At 40.3% G+C, this 20,996-nt stretch overlaps 1 protein-coding gene across 1 annotated transcript in view; it reads right to left on the reverse strand.

Moving 5' to 3' along the window:
- Positions 1-20,996, reverse strand: part of LOC111249920 (uncharacterized) — a 37,633-nt gene that overhangs the window by 2,387 nt on the left and 14,250 nt on the right. Inside the window, exons 2-5 of the mRNA XM_022804391.2 lie at positions 16,667-16,817; positions 12,005-12,147; positions 11,565-11,682; positions 8,241-8,366 (exon numbers count right to left, since the gene is read on the reverse strand). Of these exons, the coding sequence (XP_022660126.1) occupies positions 8,241-8,366; positions 11,565-11,682; positions 12,005-12,147; positions 16,667-16,817 (538 nt within the window). The remainder of the gene's footprint in view (positions 1-8,240; positions 8,367-11,564; positions 11,683-12,004; positions 12,148-16,666; positions 16,818-20,996) is intronic.

Below are 20,996 nucleotides of genomic sequence, written 5' to 3' on the forward strand. Positions count from 1 at the left end.
TAAGCAGGGGCTCAAAGGAAAGGTCCACCATCTAACGTCAGTGCATCTGTCAGTTTCTGTGCAAGCATAACGTGACTACGTATTGATCGTTGTAACCCGTTCTTATTTCTATTTGGCGAAGATCATGCGGATACCGGAAACTGTTCTTATAACTCTTTGTGTCATGTGGCCACTATCTTCGTGATAGGAAAAGCCCATTTCTTATATCAGCAGAGTGTGTCACGTGCATGGTTCATTGAAAGCTATCTTTTGATCTAAACTTTAAACGCAATCAGCGTTCGCACCTGTGAACAAATTAAAGAATGGTAAAATCAAATGTGCTTTCCCTATTTAGGTACATGATAAGATACAATGTATTTGAAGCTGCATAAAACTAAGCGCTGGACAAGAGGGTTTATTGGTTTTATTTATAATGAATATATGACGGAAAATATTGTGGACTCGACTAAGCACATGTTGCCCATGTAGTAACAATAAAACAGGTATAAACTACCAAGCTAGTTTTTATTTCATATATATATATATATATATATAGACCCTAAGTTACGAAGTTTTAGTTCCACGGGATGAAAGGAAAGGGGCGAAAATGGCTTCAAAACGCTCACATGGCAATGTTAAGAAGACAAAACGAGCGCCGAATATACGTAACTATGAGATAATTCTGTTTCTATCATACGTGAAACTCACTTCTTTGTTACCCAATATCAGAAAGTATTGCTTCGCTTTTGCCTTACGGGTCAGCTAGCTAAATAATAACTATTGGTCGCGTACAATACGGACACACAATAGCCGATTACTCAATAAATAGAAAAAAAAAACAGTGTTTTGTGTCTATGTGCGTGACTATATGAAGTTCCATGCACACACTATTTGTCCTATTCAACTGTTTAACCGCATTACCTTCAGTGGCATACGATACTGTGTCTCCTAATCAACCTCGAAAATTTACTTTAGTCATTGAACATTTACGGCTGACGCAAGAAATAATATCGACTCATAGTCAATCATAAAAATTCAACTATTGCCGCTGTAAGTCACCTAAATCGACAAGCTACTCTAATTAACCAAGCGGCTATCGGTCCGAAGGAACGTTTTTCTTCGAACTAAAAAGATTTCAGCTTTGTTTTTAGCTGCAAGTTAACTATCCTATAGGAACGCGTTGGGTAAATGAAAGATATCAGTTAGCCTAACAACTTGGCAACACTCTTGAAACAGATTTCGCAAATTAATTGAAACATTCTCGTAAACATATTATGCTGCATCTACGTTTCAATTCCGTCGAAAGAAAAAAGTTGTAGATTACTTACTACAAACAAATCGCTTTTATGCGACGCCATCTTTCTTTGCTTTCGCTTCATAATAGAGACAACGAATATTTTACCCATGCCTTACTTTGTCCGCAATGAGAACGAAGAATCGCATCGTTTGACTTCGTCTTTCTTTTAGGATAATGCTTTCGAGAGCTATTAAGCGATGTCAGCGCCCTCTACAATTCGCTGAACAACTTACTTCGAAGCTTACGAATCTTAGCAATTATTAATTAAGTTAATTGAAACAAAGCTTCGACTAGTGGCGATCCGTAAATCTATAAAATGTTTGCCCCAAGAGTCAATTGTCCAAATTCTTTGTTAAAACGTCAGTAGAAAATCCATTACTATTTAGCCTAGGGTAAAGAAAAAATGCAGATATTATTGAGGTGTCATTCTGATAAAATCTTTCAGCACTTCAACTTTTAACATTCTTACTTGGAACAAGCTTTGGCAGCCTGCCAGCTACTCAGTATGAATAATCTTAATTGTTGTTTGCTAAATCTCGTCATTGCATAAGGTGTTGCATGGCGTAGCAGAGGCAAATAGGAGACACCCTTATGCAACCGCAAGACGATATAGTAAATGAGTAAAAGAACTAATAAAACATTATTAGAACGACGTATGTGCTTGCTGGCCACATAGAAAACACGCAGGTGAATCTATTTTTAATGACTCAAATCATTGCTCCTAAAGTCCTCAGAATGGTTTGTTTCATCGACAGACATGAATAAGGCCTATGCGCTTTCGTGCATAACGAAGGCGAGATTTCATAGACTTACAAAATGTGTTACTATAGATTACGGACCCAGATACCGCATGGCGAGCGACGCTTCACCGCAGCGTCTTGATGGGCATTGAATTGAAGCTATTGTTACAATCCACGATTTTCTAGATAAGTAAGGCGTTCTGCACTGCAAGCGATACCAGATAGGTTTTTCCAGGTGCGAGGTGCTAACTATCTGAGAATACAGGGTGTCCCAACTTATGCATACATAACCTGAATAATTACAGTTTGGATTTCTATTCGCATATAATGAATATTTATGTTTTAAAGGCATGTGAAAAAAAGTACAACGTTCAATTGAATCAATGAGAATCTGATAGCAACAATAAAATGTACCATAGATTCTTAAAATTCTGCAGAAAAAGTGCTGTTCTGCCTCGCGCACTAATTAACAGCCTTTAGGACAGTGTCAAATAATCTTCGACCTCCAGTGCCGTTAGTTTACCGCTGTATTGTTGGTCTTTAACGTATCTTCGTAAGAAAAAGTTCGTTGGCGTCAAGTCTAAACAATGGGCAAGGCGGGACTCCTTCGTACAACTCATTCATTTAGAAAATGGTCATTAAGAGAAAATTTTATGTCGATGTTAATATGCGACTACTGTTTTCTGTTAAATATAAAATTTGCTAGTAAATTCAAGCAGTCAGTGATGGTACGGTCAAGGAAGAACGGCTCAATTATAACGCATACATTTTTAGCACACTTCGTAGCTTTGCTAAACCATGCTTCCCGTTCTTGTTCGCTTGATCATCAATTCAATTGAATCACAAATGATGATTTGATAGACTTTATGCTGCTCGATATATCTATTGAAATGTTTTCTAATAATCGTATCGCTCTCTTATACTGAGCGGATATAAGTAAGTTTAATCAAATAGTTCCAAGTTTCAATGCCAGTTGCGCAGCACTACAGTATAATACCTTCAAACGGCCTTTGACTTATGAGAACAACATTAGACAGCTTTACAAATCAATATTATACCTATACAAATCAAGAGTTAACAAATATTTTCGCAATATAGTGCCGAGCATAAGTATTTTGTGGCACCGCCTCTTATAGCGGTAACCGACTGGCACCACTCTTCGAAGTATGATTCTCGTACAGCTTTTCGCTGTCCCCGCTGAGTGCACCCCGTTGCCACACAGCAATGATTCTTCTGTGAGGATAATGTTACGTTGGTTAGTTTTTGGTCTTCCTAAGGCCGCGATCTTCCAAACATTCTCTATAGGATCAAGGTCTGCCGAATCAGCAGGCCACGATAGCACGTGAAAATCATTGGCAAATAATAGCCGAGAGATACTTTGAGCTCGGTGGCGAGGCGCCCCGTCATGCACGAAGACGTAGTCATCGCATCTTGGTCTCGATAACTCCAGCATGTTTCTGCTCCCTTCTACTATTGTGAGAAATGTATCACCGTATTGCGTTTGGCAAAGGTAGACCACACCGTAACACTGATGAACGTTCGATCTTCGGCACGGCGGAAAATCGTTCCTCAACACGCGGAAAGCCGTAACAGGCTTCTCCTCGAAAATCTCGAAACGAGATATGTCTGAAGAATAAACCTTGTTCTAATAGTCAATGGTGCAATATTCTACTTGGTTTTTCTAGTGGACATGGGCTCGTTTCACTCGAGTATTGCACCGAAGTTTCTTGACAGATCTGGTGCTCTTGGAACCAACATATTTGTGGTGGTGACGAAGCGTAATTTCCAAGACAGCAAATTTACAGTTTTTAATCTACTCTGGAGAACAATATACGAGACAAAGCTATCTTACGGGGTTCGCCAATAACCACACGGTTCCCCCGCTCCGTGATACACCTCTTTCGATTCCAATTACCGACTTTAGGCGGCGACAATTGGTGATTTTTGCTCACCTTCCTAGCGACATTGACGACTGCAAGTTGAGAAGCATTTCGGCAGTTTTGCGCTATATACATTTGTTTTGCATAACCAATTAGTTAACCAGTGTTTTTGCTCGTCATTAACATCCGTTATCTTTTCCTACATTTCGATGTTTTACGTACGGAACCACACATAGTCACCAGAAACCCCCAAACCAGCCAAGCTTACTCAAACCGGTAGTTATTCAGCGTCGACCAGAGCCGCGCCATCATCTGAGTGGCTGAGGAAGCCGTTACGTGATACCGGACCCCCCTAATGTAAAAGTTAATTACAACAAGCTATCACGCCTGTGATCGCTGAAATACGAAGTAGTTTTGTCAGCGGTTTGAAAATGCTGAAATTTGCTAACCTTTTATCAACCTGTAAAGTACCAGTATAAAGCAGAATAATGCTACTTTCGTAAGTTAAAATCACAGACAATTGAACATTGTAGCTATTCGATTGAAGTTATTTGAATCTATTTGTACCATTTATCATGTTACCATGTATGAAATTTTGTACCATTAAACGCTCACGTTCGACAATGTCGAGTATCATAGTATGATTGAATAGATGCCAACAACATAAAAACAGTTGTATTTGAATGATGAACTCATGAGTTTATCGTACGTCAACTTCACCACGTCATGCTTCAGTTTTGAAGTTCATTCATCGGAAAGTACACGATGCTCTTGTAACCAGCACATATATGTATATACAGTACAATGATCGATGGTAGTTGAGAGGCTGTTTTCGTCCGAAGGTATGATTTCAGACTGCATGTCGAGGAATGTGAAGCTTGAAGCGTGCTCAGAGGCCGATTTTTTATAGGTATAGCGGCTTTATGTAATCGTTCGGCGAGACCAAACAATCTATTTAGTTATATTTATTTAATTATATAACTATCATTTTATTTAATCATGTCGACGCAGACAGTAATATATCGAAATTTCCGTGTCCATATTTCGAAGTGTGTTCTTTGCCGGTCGCATATTTGTGAGTAGCGGTAAGAATAGCTAAAATAGCTTTCGATGATATTTCTGAAATTTAAAAACTTACAATTTCCCAGTATAAATATGTATTATATATATTGCTTGAGAAGTCTAACAGTTTGCTATTGTTATTGCAATGCGATTTTTGCAAAATATGCCTTGTGTTGTATGGCATATCTTTTGAAATTGAGCATTCCCAAAAAGGGACTTCAATACGTATTTAACTTAGACAAATAGTAACAACTTTAGCACTCTTTAGCCTGATGAGGCATAATCCTATTTAGCAAAATAGCTGAGCCTACTCTTTTGTTGAGGATCACATACAGGTCAACTCACGTCACATCTACCTGTTGCCTATTCACTGCACTGTCGTATGTCGGTAAATCGCGCACTCGATCTAACCCTCTCCTGCTTGCCCTTGTTGCCACGACCAGTGGTCATTACCACAGTATATAGACAGCACATTCTAGGAATTACATTTTATGACGCGGCTCTACACGGTATCCTTATCTAGAATATCGTTGTACGTTAGTTATGAGCCGGTCGATATTTCCGGACGAACGACATAATAGTGGATAAGAGGACAGAGGTTTATAATAAAAGGGTAAAATTATGTCCAAGCAGTAGCATTGGTAGCCGCAAGGCTTCTGGCCCTGACAGCAACAACGGCAACGCTCGTATGGGTTATAGGTCTTTTCGCACTTGGCAACATAGTGCCTCTGGGCAAAGAAATGTTTACGGCATAGATACAATTTTACCATGTCCTGCGATGTGGTAGTAGTAAGGGAAAGGATCACCAACTTTTCATATAAGACCCAAACTTTGTTGGCCGCTGATAATTGAAGTCCGACTCTTGGCTTCTGCGTATCTGGCTGTTGTGCACGCGTAAATTCCCCATTTGTTGTTAGTAGCTGTAGTCAATTTCGCTCGTTATTTTAACTTATGGGCTAGGCTCTTGGCCACCGTCGGGCTCCTGTGAGGCCAGTAAATTTCTCAATTTTCGACAAGTTGAGATTCGATGTAATGCAATGCGCGCATTTCGTCAAGCGCGAGCAATTAGCTAGTAGTGCTTCTTAGCTTTCTGTCCCAGCGCACTCACACGCACAGGCACGCGTCTTATGCCCGTCGATTCGTAGCTGCTTCCAGGACCGTCGTCACAACTTCTGTAGATCCAAAGTGCCTAACCATGTGAACTAGTAAATGCGGCAACTACCACTGCTTTTGTCTTTCACCTGCCCCGTTGGCGCGTTTCAGTTCCACTGCCCCCTTGGTGCGTTCTATCCCAATTTACGATCGAAATGGTACGGCGTAAAAGACTGCTATCGTTTTTCGCGCCGGCCGCAGAAGTCCAGTGGCGAAAATGTATTGACTGGGACGGCCATCCGTTGATGTGGGTTGCTACAGAATGTAGAAACACAGCACAGACAAATAAGCTCGCGCCATGTCGAACGCTTTCGATTCTGTTTCACTACTGCGGTAGATAATCGAAACATTACCATCCGTCTGCAGACCACTCCATCTAGGAACAGACACTTGCAACTGTTTTCCATGACATGCAATTTACAATATGGCTAACAAATGATCCCAGAGAAACCACAGGCATTGTGGGGGGCGCTGTGACGAACAGTTGTCAACATTAACGTGGCCGCCGTTCAATTATTTCCAGCTATAACAAGACAGTAACGATCTCTAATTGCAGCCCAATCAGAGGCTAGGCTGTTTAGGAAGATGCTAAGCACAGCCTGAAGTATTTTTCTAGCGTCGGAAGAACCGGGCTGGGCGTTAAACAATGGCGTACGACCATGATAAAAGTTGATGATAAAATACAACTGCCAGTGAACATTCAGTTGCTGGCGTTTTTCTTCTGCCGTTATCAATCGGATTGCGGGTCTGGGAACAATCGCGGACATCTGCAAATTCTGTAATTCATTTGTAAAACCGCGGCTGGTTAAAGGTAAGGCCTATCAATGAACCTTTTCCTTATCATCATCATCTTTTACTTGACTATTCTCTCGGAATATACGAAGTAATGCACTTATTTGGTCATACATAACTCGCTATCTGTCCTAGTGTGACAACTTTGTCTGTATAGCACGAGCAATAAGTTTTGCTATTATTAAGGATACTGAACCTAGTATTTTCCGGTGTCTGGACGATTTTGATAGTTTGTTGCAGCTGTTGTCATTAGCATAAAGCGTAATTTAAGGGTATAAAGGGTAAAGTAAATTACAGAAATCGTGTTTCCTTCAAAAGCCACACAGCATTTACCCGTCTTATTATATAGAGTTCTAAGGACGAAATTTCATTTGCAAACGCATTCGTTTACTAACCGAGTCTTTAAATCGGCCATCTACAACGACGGGTATTTCTTAATCTAGCACCTTCCAATGTGCTTTACCGACCTCACACGTGTTCTGGCACTATCTGCTGTCCGCAAATGTTCAACGCTATTAAGATATTGTTTACTGATGTTCAAACAGCATAGAACGTATCTTTCACTTGATTTTCTAGTGTCGGTTCGATCATCACATTGAACACAGTCGTGTACAATACTCGGGTCTATGTTGGCTTCCCTTTACGCTTATCGTTTTGGACACCTGATCGGGGAAATGGTTGAGGCGGGCGCTAGATCAGCCAACAACGCCTCCGAGATGGCGTGAGCGGAAGGGCAAACCGTCGAATAGACGGTTGTGTTTCTAATAGAGCTACAAAAGGTCTCCATAGACCCTGATGCACGTGTGCAAAGCCAGATCGGGGGGTCGTAGCCCACGCTCACGGCCTGTTCACCTTTCTCTTCGCCTTCGTAGCCTCACTCCTCGTTCATTCTTTAGTTCCCTGTTTCATCTGTAGCAAACCCGCGGTAGCCTAAACCCTGATATGTTAAAACGTGCGGATGCCTCTTTTGAGTACTAGCACTCATCTAATGCCCTGAAGGCACAGCGGTCATGTGGCATATATTTATGTGTCACTCTGTAAATTCTCTGTAAAATGTGATATCAGTATATTTTTGGACCGCAGTAAAAATTCATGGATGGGTCGAATTCTGCTTGAGAAAAAGAGCTGTGTAACAGTCCTTTTAGCAACTGAAATTCAGCTAAGAACCGAATGTAATGTTATTCTTTTCACATGGGCAGTTATACGAGGAAAGAAAACCCATTTTATTTCAGTTGTCACCAAGAAGGATTCTTGGCCTTGCTCGTGCTTTCCTAACGAAGACACTAATAACATTAAACAGACGCTTTACAAAATTAAACGGAATAGATAGACGCTTACGAAAATGACTTGCTGGAACAGCGGTGAATTAAGAAATCCATAGAATGATCCATAATTGTGCGCGCGCGGGAACCGCAAAGCCGAAGAAGTGGTTCACTTACGCAGCTTCTGAATTTTGAATATGAGCTGAAAATTATAGAAACGTTAAATCGTATTAGAGGCAATTCTGTTGTTAGTAGATCAAACCGTACCTCGATATAAATATCATCTTACTATTGTAACCTAAAATGGCTACCTTTCTCATGCAGTCCTTGCTCCCTAATGCAAAAGAAAATGTTTCATATCACGAGAGCAACACGATACGGGTAATCTTCCGGGAGTACAATATTTAGTGAGTAAAAATGTGTAATCCAATGTAATTACTGGGTAGACCCAGTCAGCTTCCATTCGTGGTAGACGATGGACGACGAGCTTTTAACGAATGTAGATGTCGCCGTAAACTAATAGAACAATCCGGGCCTGGTACGGATGCATAAGGCATTTTGCAGTTATTTTTTCTATGGAAAAATATCCCTCTCTTATGCCGATTGGACCTTTGTCGCGTTGCATGCTCATTGCTACATATGCCTAGGCTAGGTTGCAACACTCGACTGCTATTAACGGATGATTTGGGCCAGCTCTCAGTGCGCCTAAGCCTGTTAGAAAGCCATTATCGCCTAAGAAAACAGCTTTGAAGAGCTATACTTATTCGTAGACTGTCCTTAAATGCTTAATTGGCCTTGGGTTTTTTCTTAACAAGATTAGATCTAAGACGAATAAGCAGCAGGCTGAACATGGTCGATTTTTAAGATCGATTAATGTTTCAGAAACACGTTTTCTCTGCGCATAATAATACCAAAGTAAAATAATTACGCAATGCTATTAAACAGACAGACAATTAGTAATGAAATCGGACTATATTTACTGCGAGTTCTATTGCCAGCTTCTAAAATTATGTATAATCTACGAAACAAAGCTCACGGGGCTTACTTTGTTTCCTTTTAATTATCTGAACGGGAGCTAAACTAACAGGCGCTTTGTTTTGCCTTCATTATTGCGGAAAGTAACGGACGACAAATGCAGTGCTATTTTCAAAATTAGGGTCACCACATCGAAGCAGAGGTTGGAAACTTCATTTCGTAACGGTCCCATTTAGACGAAGCGCGGCCTTGAGTTCATATTAACTTCGAGGTCTCACGTCATTGGGGAGTGACCTTGCGACCCAAGGACCCCATATACTCGACCAGAATAAGCCACGGTGCTTTAAAGGGACTCGCTAATGCGAGCAGTACGGCCCTACTTTTTCTAGTCACCTTAACCGAACTAGAATAGTTCTGTAATTTAAACGCAGCTCAAGCGTGAACCCATACTTGTAGATATTTGATGTCCGAAAAGCAAACGAAAGATTTGCGAGACGGGATAATTGTACAGACTTGAATTATGGTTATGATAATTGAACGAACGAGCCTCATCTAGTAATTTGCTCGTATTGATGACGCCCAACTCCGATAGTATATCTACTAGTGAGCACTGAGACTCCTCGTCGTGTTCCATATCTGTACACTCATGTACCTCGTGCAAGCTGCCACCGTCGTTCTTCATATTTGCTCTCGAATAGATTTTGATTATAGTGAGATCCCAATACCAGAAGATCCGAACGAGCGTCTGTGGTTTAACGAAATACAACGATACCGAACCATGTACATTGAACCAGCTCTGGCGGTCTACAAATAAATAACATCGGATATAATATAAGCATAAGAAAAAATTGAACAGATAATGTCGGATTACCCATTTGTTCTAGTCTCAAAATAGTGGCTTAGTTCGTAGGCCAACATAAAATAAACGCGCGAATTCACAAATGCATTGTTCTCACCCTCACTGTTATATAGACGCGTGTACATATGAGCAGATTGAAATTAAGCGCTGTTTCCCTTCCATTATCAGAGGGCCGGGCGAAATTCGATTGGAAAATAAAGTCAATAATCGTTTTCGAGTAGGATAGTCAGCCTGCTTGGCCAGAGCTAAGAGCTGTATATAGTAATATAACCGATTCGTAAAAATAATTACAGCAGAGCAGACGACAATCATTCGGGCACGCTCGCATCTGTGAAGTGGTTGAAGCTCACACTGTGAAGAACCTGATTCGCTCCGTTTAACTAAAACAGCCGCTTTAAGCCTAATTAACTCGTCACTATGAAGCTTTGTTGAACGTGAAGCCTCATATTAACGGTAGAGAAAAAAATATGTAATGTGTCACGCTCTGCAAAATTATCTGTCCCCGTGACAATTGCTGTTTGCAGAAAACAAGATCGCTTTTTTTCCCACTATGCTTTCCAGATATAGAATGAGTTTTTATATTTTCTGGAACTAATAGCCTTACAATGGGTCGAAATATGCCCGCGATGGCTGGTCTTCTAGCACTGTTGCAAAAAACACATAGAACTTATCTAACATGCACTTGATAGATATGGCGCATCGAGTACGGTCCACTTTGCGTCAGATCATTCGGACGCTTTATTTCACGCCGAACGTCAAAGCGGATGGTCGCAAAACGGGCTCTCTAATTGTTACTAGTTTCAATAGTATTTTTATGGTAGATTTCTGAGCCAGAGTGAACAGTTTAAACGAAGAGCTGTTGACTTTGCAAATTATGAACGATGAACCTTGCTGTTTAGTCCGTTCTTTAAGTGAAAGTAATTACTCAATAACTTTGTACCCTGATTTCGATTATATCGAGTAACGCCAATCACAAAACACTTTACTAAGTAAGGCGTTCCATTTTCGCGGCTACCGAGCTCCGTTCCCATCCCCACAAAGTGGTTATACATAGTAACCACTGACGGCCAATATTGCTTACTTTGGCAAATCGTCAGGCGACGCTTGCTTGATAGCTTGAGACGTTTCGTTGTTTCACATACAAATTCCGAATAACTACAGCATAATGGTAGTAATGGCGGTTTAACGGCAGCGCTTATAAACATAGTGTAGATCGAATAGAAAAAGGTAAACACAACCTTTCGAATGTTTTGTTGTATATAGAGATTACCCTACGCAATCTTTCCTCGATAAGAAATCAGTCATCTTCAAACGCGAGAAAAATACGTGGAGATTGAAAATGAAAAGTTACTACGACCTATGGAACCTTGAGGCTTCAGAGCGCCGGAGCTGGTTTTCTTTCCTTCTTTTTAACGGCTAATAGCTTTTGGTTATAGGATTGCTGGTACGTAAAGGATTCAGTGCTGCGCAGAACCTTACCCCAGCCATATGCCGCTAAACCTTAAACTACTTAATCGTAACCGTTATTCAGAACGAGAATTTCTTTCGAAGGGCCATTATACTTACCAACATATGTGATCGTTATTTGCCACCGCGTTGGTGACCTCTTCTACAAGGTCATTGTAGTGTGAGCCACAATTATCTACAGACACTTTTCGGAAGCATGATGCACTCTGAAGATATTCTGCAAAGGCGAAAATACAATATTCGGAAGACGATTGGAGCAGAAGCAAGATAAAGATTATTAATGATTTAGCTTTAGCATTGCAATTAAATAAGAAGCGCTACTTCATCGTATATTTTTGTTATGAAACATCCAATCGAATCTACTTCGACTACTCTTTCTTTTTGTCAAACACTTTACTCAAACGTCTTTCCTTAAATTCGTTAATTTGACATTTCTCTAATCTATAGCTTGGTTGAAAGCGCAGTATTTCGAAAAAAAAACATAGATGGTGAACGTCCGCTGATATTTTGTGGTACTAAAGCAATGAACACGAACGTACCTTTCTGATATTTGTCAGATGAGCAGATTGCGTGAACTGTATCTACCGAGTCCCCCACGGCTTGATTAAAGCGATTCCGCTGTTCCTGGGTAGCGCAGTCCTTCGTGTATCGTCGAACGCAGTCCACAAAGTCACTCCACATTCTGAGAATTGACACGGGGCATAAACAATAACGCATCATATTGACACCATAGCTTGAGCCATACTTCTTCTTTTCAATTCGAAATAATTCCAGATGACTCCACATGTTAAAACGCTACCACAGCACTGCACGTCGCCTGTCACAATACGAAAATTGTTATTGCTGTGTACTGTAAGCTTTAGAAGCGTATAGGTGGCTGCCATCTAGTATTATTTGTGCGAGTATCACTCATCACAAGTTACGTGTATCACGATTGTTCGATTGAAGAACTAGTCGACCGTTCGTACACGTAATGAAAAACCCCAATTCAAAACTAAACCCATGCACGTAAAATAACTACTTAAACGACTTAACCGAATCACATTACGTAGTTGGACGCTTTGCTGGGTTCCCTGGTTTTCATCGAAAGTGAGTTTATGCATATGCCAGTGAAACAATTCCACCACAAAATACACTCTCTACTATCCAGTCGTTTCTGCGTCAATGCGAAAGAACCGTCCATAATTTATAGGTATATACCCTTAATACTTAACGGCCCGAGGTTTGCGATAGAAGAATATGGTCAGACAAAAACCTGAATGGGGCAAATTAAATAAATGGTCACGCTCACCCGATGATTTTATGACCAGGCTTTTGGTACCACCGTGGCATGCTATGACATGAAAGACCTACAAATACTCACCGGAAGGAGCTAAAAGTTACAAGACGATCTAGTACGGTCAGGTAACTTAGAAAAATTTCCCTATCTACGTGACTAGTGACTACCTGGATACGATATTCCTTCCTTCCCTCCCTCGCCCCATAGATAATTCGAAAAGCAGCGGTATGTTGACACTAGCTGGATTGAGGGACGTTTCGTCATTAACTCTAACGCAGAGAGTTAGCACCAAATTAAAGGGCGAATCAAATGAACCCATAAAACAACATAGTGGTCCACTAATATAGAACAATGGTCAAACGGAGTCTCGATCACTCAGCGTAAGAGGTCTATACGGACATGAAATAAATATGATATTAAACCTGCTTACGATCTAATTCCGTTTTGTGCTATATATATATATGTGCTAACCTTACATTAGATTAAAATTTACGACTTTTCTTTCGAACTGCGTCGGTACCCTATACATCATTTAAAATTGCGATTTCGCATTTGGCTTTTTGCCAGGATTAAAACGGCCACCAAAGCAGTGCGAGCCATCCGTACGGTATACAAGGGAAGTTGTTCCGGTTAAATTAGGTTTCTCGGACTCAGAGAATGCAATCCACCCTAACACTGAGGTCGATGAGGACGTCGGATAGCACACGACTCGGTAACTGGTTGAGAGTGGGAACTGATAGTACCCGACAACTGCGATCAGGCATTTTGTATCTGTAGAGTTTTATCAAAAGCTCTACCCTCTGGCTCTTTATTGTCTCGTAACGTTTCGTCCAGCGCTGAGCAACATGCAGCAACAATGACATATTCCCCATAGAAATGTTATCGGTGGCAAAAAGTGTTGAAAAGAAAGAACTGTGTGGCACTACGTCTAAGCTCCGAAATAAACCAATCTGTAATTTCCAGTTGGTAAAACCTGAACGATTTGCTAGACCGGAAAATAAAACGGTCCGCAAGGATCTGCATACGGCCCAGTTACCTTTAGCAGACGAATCTATCCAAGGAGAATACCTAGTAGAATAGTAATGCTTCCTAACGAAAATGGCAAGCCACATAGGAAAAAAGTTGGCAGGCCCGCCATGCGAACCCCTAAGCGCGGGATTCACTCCCACCCAAAGTATTCCCTAGAACTCCCGCGGATGGGATTACCACCTTCCTAATCACTGGAAAATGAAATTTACAATACTATAGTTGGCAATACAGTGCTTAGTAAAATGCGAGTGGACGAGTTTCTCAAAAGTAGACATAACAATTTCTGGCGAAACGGAATAGACAAATTTATTAAAATATGAAAGAAGATTATGCAAAGTCACAACGAATACATAATAAATTAGTTTATTTTCTACATTTTCCACGCTAAATTTTCGCTACAGGTCTGCGTTTCCTACCCGATTCAGCAAAAACACGATTACTAATTCTGGCTTAGCCTGGCCAGGTGGTCAGTAAATAGATCACTTACAACAGTTATTTCCACTTATATTACGATGCCTTTGTAAACACAGTATAAAAATGAGCATATCGTCGAACTCAAAACTCGTGAAAGGCCCCAACCTTAAATGGGTATATGCGTATATTTTTTATGCTTACTCATATTGTAAGTTTTTATATCAGAGCAGATAATTCCTATGGGTTTTTGTGATGTATTTTGGTCCCGATAGTTCACCGAATAGTAAGTTAAAGCCAACGTGTTAAGCGCTTGATACAATAGTATAAAATCGTGATTGGACATATAAATACCTCTACTTCGTTCCTTTGATACATATGCTTTTACATATCTTAATGCCATATTTCTATGCTGTTTGTTAGATAGCTACGATTATGTTTGTACGAAAAGCGCCGCTTCTGGTGGTTTATTGAACCAGCCAGAGTCTTGGTCTAGCGCGTCATCATCCGTCCGTCAGACGGCCTGAAAAGGAATCACATTAAAAAATCACTAGTACATCGTACCAATGCGATTTACCCGACAGGTGCGACAACGACGATATCTGATGGCCCAATGAAGGTCGTTCATCGGTAACTCATTGGCATTTTATCTGCAATATGTACTTACTTGACCGTGGCATCCAGACAAGCCAGTAGAAACCGTAGTCGCCAATCGTCCTAACAACAGCAGCAGTAGCACATTACATTTCCTTAGCCTGGTGTATTGATCTATCTAACGGCAAACAAATGTCTTTAGAATAGCAACGATAGCTATGGTGTGTACGTGGTGTTTGTCTGTGAGAATTTGCGTCGGCTGGCCCGGGTTGGCAGTGTCTATGACGCAGATGTTTATTGATGATGTACTCTTTCAATATCTGGGTTAATCGTATCACAATTGGACGTACTTCTCAGAAAATCAAGTCTGAGACACCGCGCATAGTCATCCGTAATGGCTTCTTGGTTGTTGTTGAGACACGACAATTTACGTACGAAGGTAGTCTATTTACTATCAGGTTGAACGAGACCACGAAAATAACAAAACTGAACAAAATTGAAAAATAACTTGTTTAGATTTTTGTACGGAGCGGATTGCTATAAGATGCATTATCGTGTTTAGGTACTTCTATCTCCATTGAATTGAATAGACAATTATTATAACGATAATAATAATAATATTAGGAATGCAAAAAATACAGTTCTGTATTACTGTGGCGTTGGTGCAGCTCTGAATACGGCATGCTTGTCATATAATCCTGATCATCTCAGAAAGCCCTTTTACTCGTGATCGTTGTTTTATCAGTTCATTCATCTGCTGATCGACTGGCAAAAGGTGACTTTTGTTTCAACTGCACCAAAAATAAAACAATAAATCTAATCAGCAATTTCGGGAGAAAGACTCATTTATTTAAGCTCGACTCCGCTAGCGGCCTACCTAAGGAAACTGTCCAACTGTAACGCTATCTAGGAGGGAATCAGCGAATCAATTTAATGTTTTTGTATTAACTTCAAACGAATATCGATTACTTAGAGAATGAAGATTGGCGTAGCAGCGAATTGGTTAGAGCTTATTTTGGGTCTTGATGTGCTTCATCGGGTAATTTAAACATAATAAGATGATTAATTGACCCAATTGGGCTCTCACTGATCGCAAGCGGGAGCCGTTTACTCTTCCTCAACCGTTCAAAAATGTGACCTCGGCTTGTAATCAGATGTTTTCGCTAGCATTGCAAAAGTCCAAAAGGATTGTATATAATATATTCGGCGGGTCATGCATTAAGAGGAATCCGGATAAGTTAGAAGTTTTAGCTTCTTTTTCAGTGATAAAATTGCGGTAGCAAAAAGAAAGACATCACTGCGAATTACTACCACCACTGAAATTACGTTTTATTTCTCTGAACTACGAAAAGTTTAACAATATAAAGCACTGGTGATGGTAAGTTAACGACGTAAGACACGTTCCGTGAAAGCTATCTGTACGTCCTTGTTCAGAAAAAGTTTTGGGGAATCATGAAGGTAAATTGTGAAGCAATTCTCGCTAGAATAGAAACGATCCAAAGCGGTTCCTCAATTTGTTCCACTTGTACATATTGTGTATGTATCAAATCATGTATTTACTGCAACAATGTAAATGTTATCTTCCTAGTCCATTGGCTTTGTGTTGTGTGAAAGGTCTATAGTATACATAGAGTTTATTTTGCGTTGTCACTCGCTTCGGGACAGAGTTACATAGTTTTACTCTCTCTATCTAATCCCAACAACAGCAGAGTGATTAAGGTTCGCACGAGGGTTCAACAGAGCCCACAGCCCCAGCTTCAAAGATAGCTGTGTAAAATGACATCACGCCATGTTGAGGGTTATGCTACCTCATTATCGATTATAACGATAGTAGCTGAAAACTATCATCTTAGTATCTATTCCCTGAACTTGTCTCAATGTAACCTACTTGCACATGTTGTCGACATCGTTGATTGTTGTAGGGAACATGTACTTAAGATCATGAAGAAACGGCCGGACCATCTCAGTACAATTTCGAAGTCGAGGTGCGCAGTCGCTTGGCCTGGCAATCGAGTTCCGTGGGAAATAGGCTAACATGACTGAAATTGAGCAAATCAAAATTCCGTTTATTATCTGTTTTTTTTTTTTTTTTTTTTGATAAGCACATATACTAAGTGTGTCTATTCACGTTTACAGCATGAACATACGGATCAACATTTTTCGTGAATTTAATTTGCCTCGGTGACGGGCTACGACAAGCGGGAAATGTTTGAAAATTTGGCCAACTTCTATCTAAACTTCCGTTAGGATTTCTTCAGCATTCGTTATAGAATACCCGGACACTCAAATCGAATATTAAATCACTTACTTTTTTGAAAAAGTCTTATATCAGTTATTAGTGCAGCTTTCTGCACGGATGGAGTGATATTGATTCTCCAACGGGTCTTTAATTGACATCAGTGTTTAAAAGCTGTGCTACTATTTAGCCCAGTATTGAATGCGTTATCTACGAACTTCGAACACGAAGATTTCCCAACTCGACCCTCAATACCTAATCATCGCCTCCGTCGTGAATGAGCTGCCTCAGACGAGAGAGTGTAGTTAACCTCATCAATTTCTTTAAAATTTTCGCCCAGCGTTCTGTAGAGATGAGCGTACCCGTCTTTTGTGGTTCTATCCACTGTGAAGATTGTTGAAGCTAACCTGTTCTCCCATAAGAAAACCGTGGCGCCATCTGCATTATTATGTCGCTTAAACGTAAACATTGTTCTATCGACATTACCACATCTTATTAATATTATTATGATAGTATACTGAGTCAACAGTGATATGGGGTCATGGGTAAATTAAGCCAAAGGAGAAACACACCCGACCGGCTAATTCCCAGCCAACACATTTTTTCAACTTAGCCACCTTTTTGGACAAATTTCTGTAGACCAACTGATTACAGGGTTGAACTTACAACAGTACCTACTTGTGACTAAAATCCTATATATTATAGCACATGTTAAATTTCGTTCAATTTTTGACACGGAAAGTGTAGACAGATTGGGTTACGTGAGCGAAGCGTTGCTGAATAACTAAGGGAGACAAGTGCAGGAAAATTTCAGAAAATACAATGTTATATATATATATATATATATAAGAAATTGTTGATAATGAAAAAAGACTTTAATGTATGTGGTATTCTACTTGACCCTAGTTGAACGAATATAATTCGGTATCATTGTGGTCAGTGGACGATGACTTATCCTTCACTGTTGTAAATTGACCACTGGAGATTCATATTTCTGGGTTGTGTGCATTTCAGTGCAGTGTGTTTACAAACAAAAAATGACTATTACTGAAACACGTATATTATAGATCATGTAATAATTGAAGTCTAGTCGTAGATTGGGATAAGTGGCCATTGACGCACGCGATAGCAAACAAAGCAAAGTACCGTGAAGTATTACCGCAGTGATAAATCTCTTCGCACAGTGATAAGTAAAGCAGAAAGCATCAGTCCTTTACGGGTAGGGCTAGTCGAATGTATCGTGTAAATATGGCCGATTCTTACTCGGAAAAACCAAACCACTTGAAAAATATAGAGCCAAGCACTATTGTTACTATTATTATTAGCAAAACAATTACGTACGTACGTACTGCTCCAGTGTTTGTTTTCACATCTATCAGTTAGTAGTATAATTAATGAAATTATTAGGCAACAATTCTCTGAAGCCTCTAATAGACGATGCGACCTAGAACGTCAGCAGTAATAAAAACAATTGTCTTGAATAGGCAGATATGACATTTCTGACAGATTTTCCGAGTATCGCTTATGAGAATATTTGAAAGATGTCCACCAAACGTACTGGACTAGCATTTTTCTCGTTGCCGTGTGCATCCTGCTGTTCTGTGTCCGCAAAACCGCTGCGTTTGAATTGTTCTTCGCTACGATGGGGGCAATCCATCTTTAGCACAAAATGTCGGGTAGAATGCTACTACCACAAGACGAATGCCTGAGCATCATCAAATGCAGTCTTTTGACGGAATAGGGTAATATTGCCACAAAGAAGTTATAGTTCGCAACGTTCCACGTACTCGTTATCGCAGCCAACTTGTTTTTCATCAAATAATACAACTTGTTTTTATTTAAAAAAATCAATTCGAGCTGGAAGCCTTATCGTTGTGTTCAACGGATAATACGGATGATTGGCTAACGTAGTAAGCATGTTGTACCAACAGACGATAGCGCGCTAAAGGTATCGACAAGGGTGGAGCTCTATTCACGTTCATCTCCGTCCCGAGGGAACGCTAGAGGCCGGTCCTGAAGCTCGTGCTCACCGGGGATCCGACCCACATTTAGGCCCTATGAGTAATGAATGCGATCATGGGATACCTAGCGCCCAACTCCTGCGTTCGAACATTCGCCTGCCGTAGGATGGCGGGCGATTCTATGCCTGTGGATCTTCGATCACGACACCAATGTGCCAACCGGGTTCTATGAACAAAGCCAACAGCTTTCGTGGAGGAAGTTCTCGTGAAACGAGCACTAGCCTTTGAAGCGATGCGTTTATTTTTGTGCTAAAATATGTGTCTATATGTATACTATCTAAGTATAGAAACCTGTGTTACAGATTAAGACTACTATCCATATTATTCGCAACCTGGCCATTAGCAAAGAACGAACATTAGATACGAACACGACCCCTAACAAGTACACGCTGTGGTCAGAGTTAAATTGAGCCCGTTAATCAACCATAGCTTATACATTAATATTTGTTGAGATGATAAGAAAATTGTCAGTATTGTGTTTTGTGATCAATTAATCAATCTTGTTATTTAATTTTTAACTTATAGTTTCAATGCCTTCAAGCAATGACTCCAAAAACCAAGCAGTTCGCATAGTAAGTTTTGTTATCAAGTAAATATTAATAAAAGAAAAAATAAAACGCATCTTCAATTATAATTACATGCTCGAAGTAGCGACGAACTACGGGTGTTAAATGCCTACTTTGATGCGCCTAGGATGAAGCTGAAGCACACGGCCAGGTATCAGTAAACCAACCCGAGAGTGCCACCACATCTTCCGCAAAGCTTGGCCGTCTGTTTTATTTTATAATAAGTGTATGTATGGGGCGTAACACGCGATCTATTGGTCGTTCACTTCACGATAGTCCCCATCATACGATATCTACCGGGGCAGAGTAACTAACGGTCCATTGTGGCAACTCATTGATTCTGGACACTCTATTTAGTATCAATTCGTATATACTACATACGTTCTGAATTGATGAGAGCATGAAGCCGCTACACGTATTAGGATCGCTGGCGTTTCTCTAATAGGAACCAGCAAAATACACTGAGGTTTGGGTGCCTGCGTTTCACCTTGACCATGTTCGGAAGTCGTTCGAAGTGGTGCACAATTAGTAAAACGAAGCAACTATACATAAATTGAACAGTTTAGCTTTTTTTTTTTCTGTAAGTACGAATTATGTCTGGTGATTTCTCGATAATTATCGATAATTAGGAGTGATTTCGCAAAAACCCTTAATGGGTCTGGAATGATAACCTACGTTGAGGATCCGTAAAAATTTTACCAGGTGTTTTTTCCCTTACAAGCTGCTATCAACGTGACCACAAGCTTTTTTTAAGGCCCGTGGTAATGCATTAGTTTATTTTCGGCACGACTGGAAAGGAAGACTCGTAGAGTTTGTCGTTCTGTAGCAGACGTTTAGATTAGCCTCCTTGTCGGACCCGTTGGTATTTGAATCGACTCCTAGTGAAATATGAACGTGGAATAGAGGTTAATTGTTTCAAACTTACGCCCAACCTTTAGGACCTGACAGAAATAAATGTTGGTTATCCTTAAACCCTTACTTACTGAATGTCGCATAGGCCTTCAATTATCTCAAGAGCTACATGCAGCCTATTACGATAACAGTTTAAGGCCGTAGCTGATTAGTTTGAAGAACCAATACTCTTCAAAATACCGATCGAAAACTGGTAGAATTTAAATGTTAAAGTCTGTAAAGCCAAACGTCAATTTTACCAGGACCAAAATTGGCCACCCGTTGTGAGACCAAGCAGTTTGTTTTTGGACCGGACAACGGGAAAAACGGTGCGAACAGCTATAACGACGACTCCTTTTAAGTCGGGAGCAACTATGAAGGTTCATAATAATGTGTTTAAGTTGCGACAGCAAATACATTTGCTCACTTTATTTTTACTACGATCCTCAAAGGTACTCCTGAAATAAACTCAACGCAATTATTCACAGGCTGACCCATATATAT

Source organism: Varroa destructor, unplaced genomic scaffold (genome assembly GCF_002443255.2).
Source record: "Varroa destructor unplaced genomic scaffold, Vdes_3.0 BEIS01000004.1, whole genome shotgun sequence".
Taxonomy (NCBI): Eukaryota; Metazoa; Arthropoda; class Arachnida; order Mesostigmata; family Varroidae; genus Varroa; species Varroa destructor.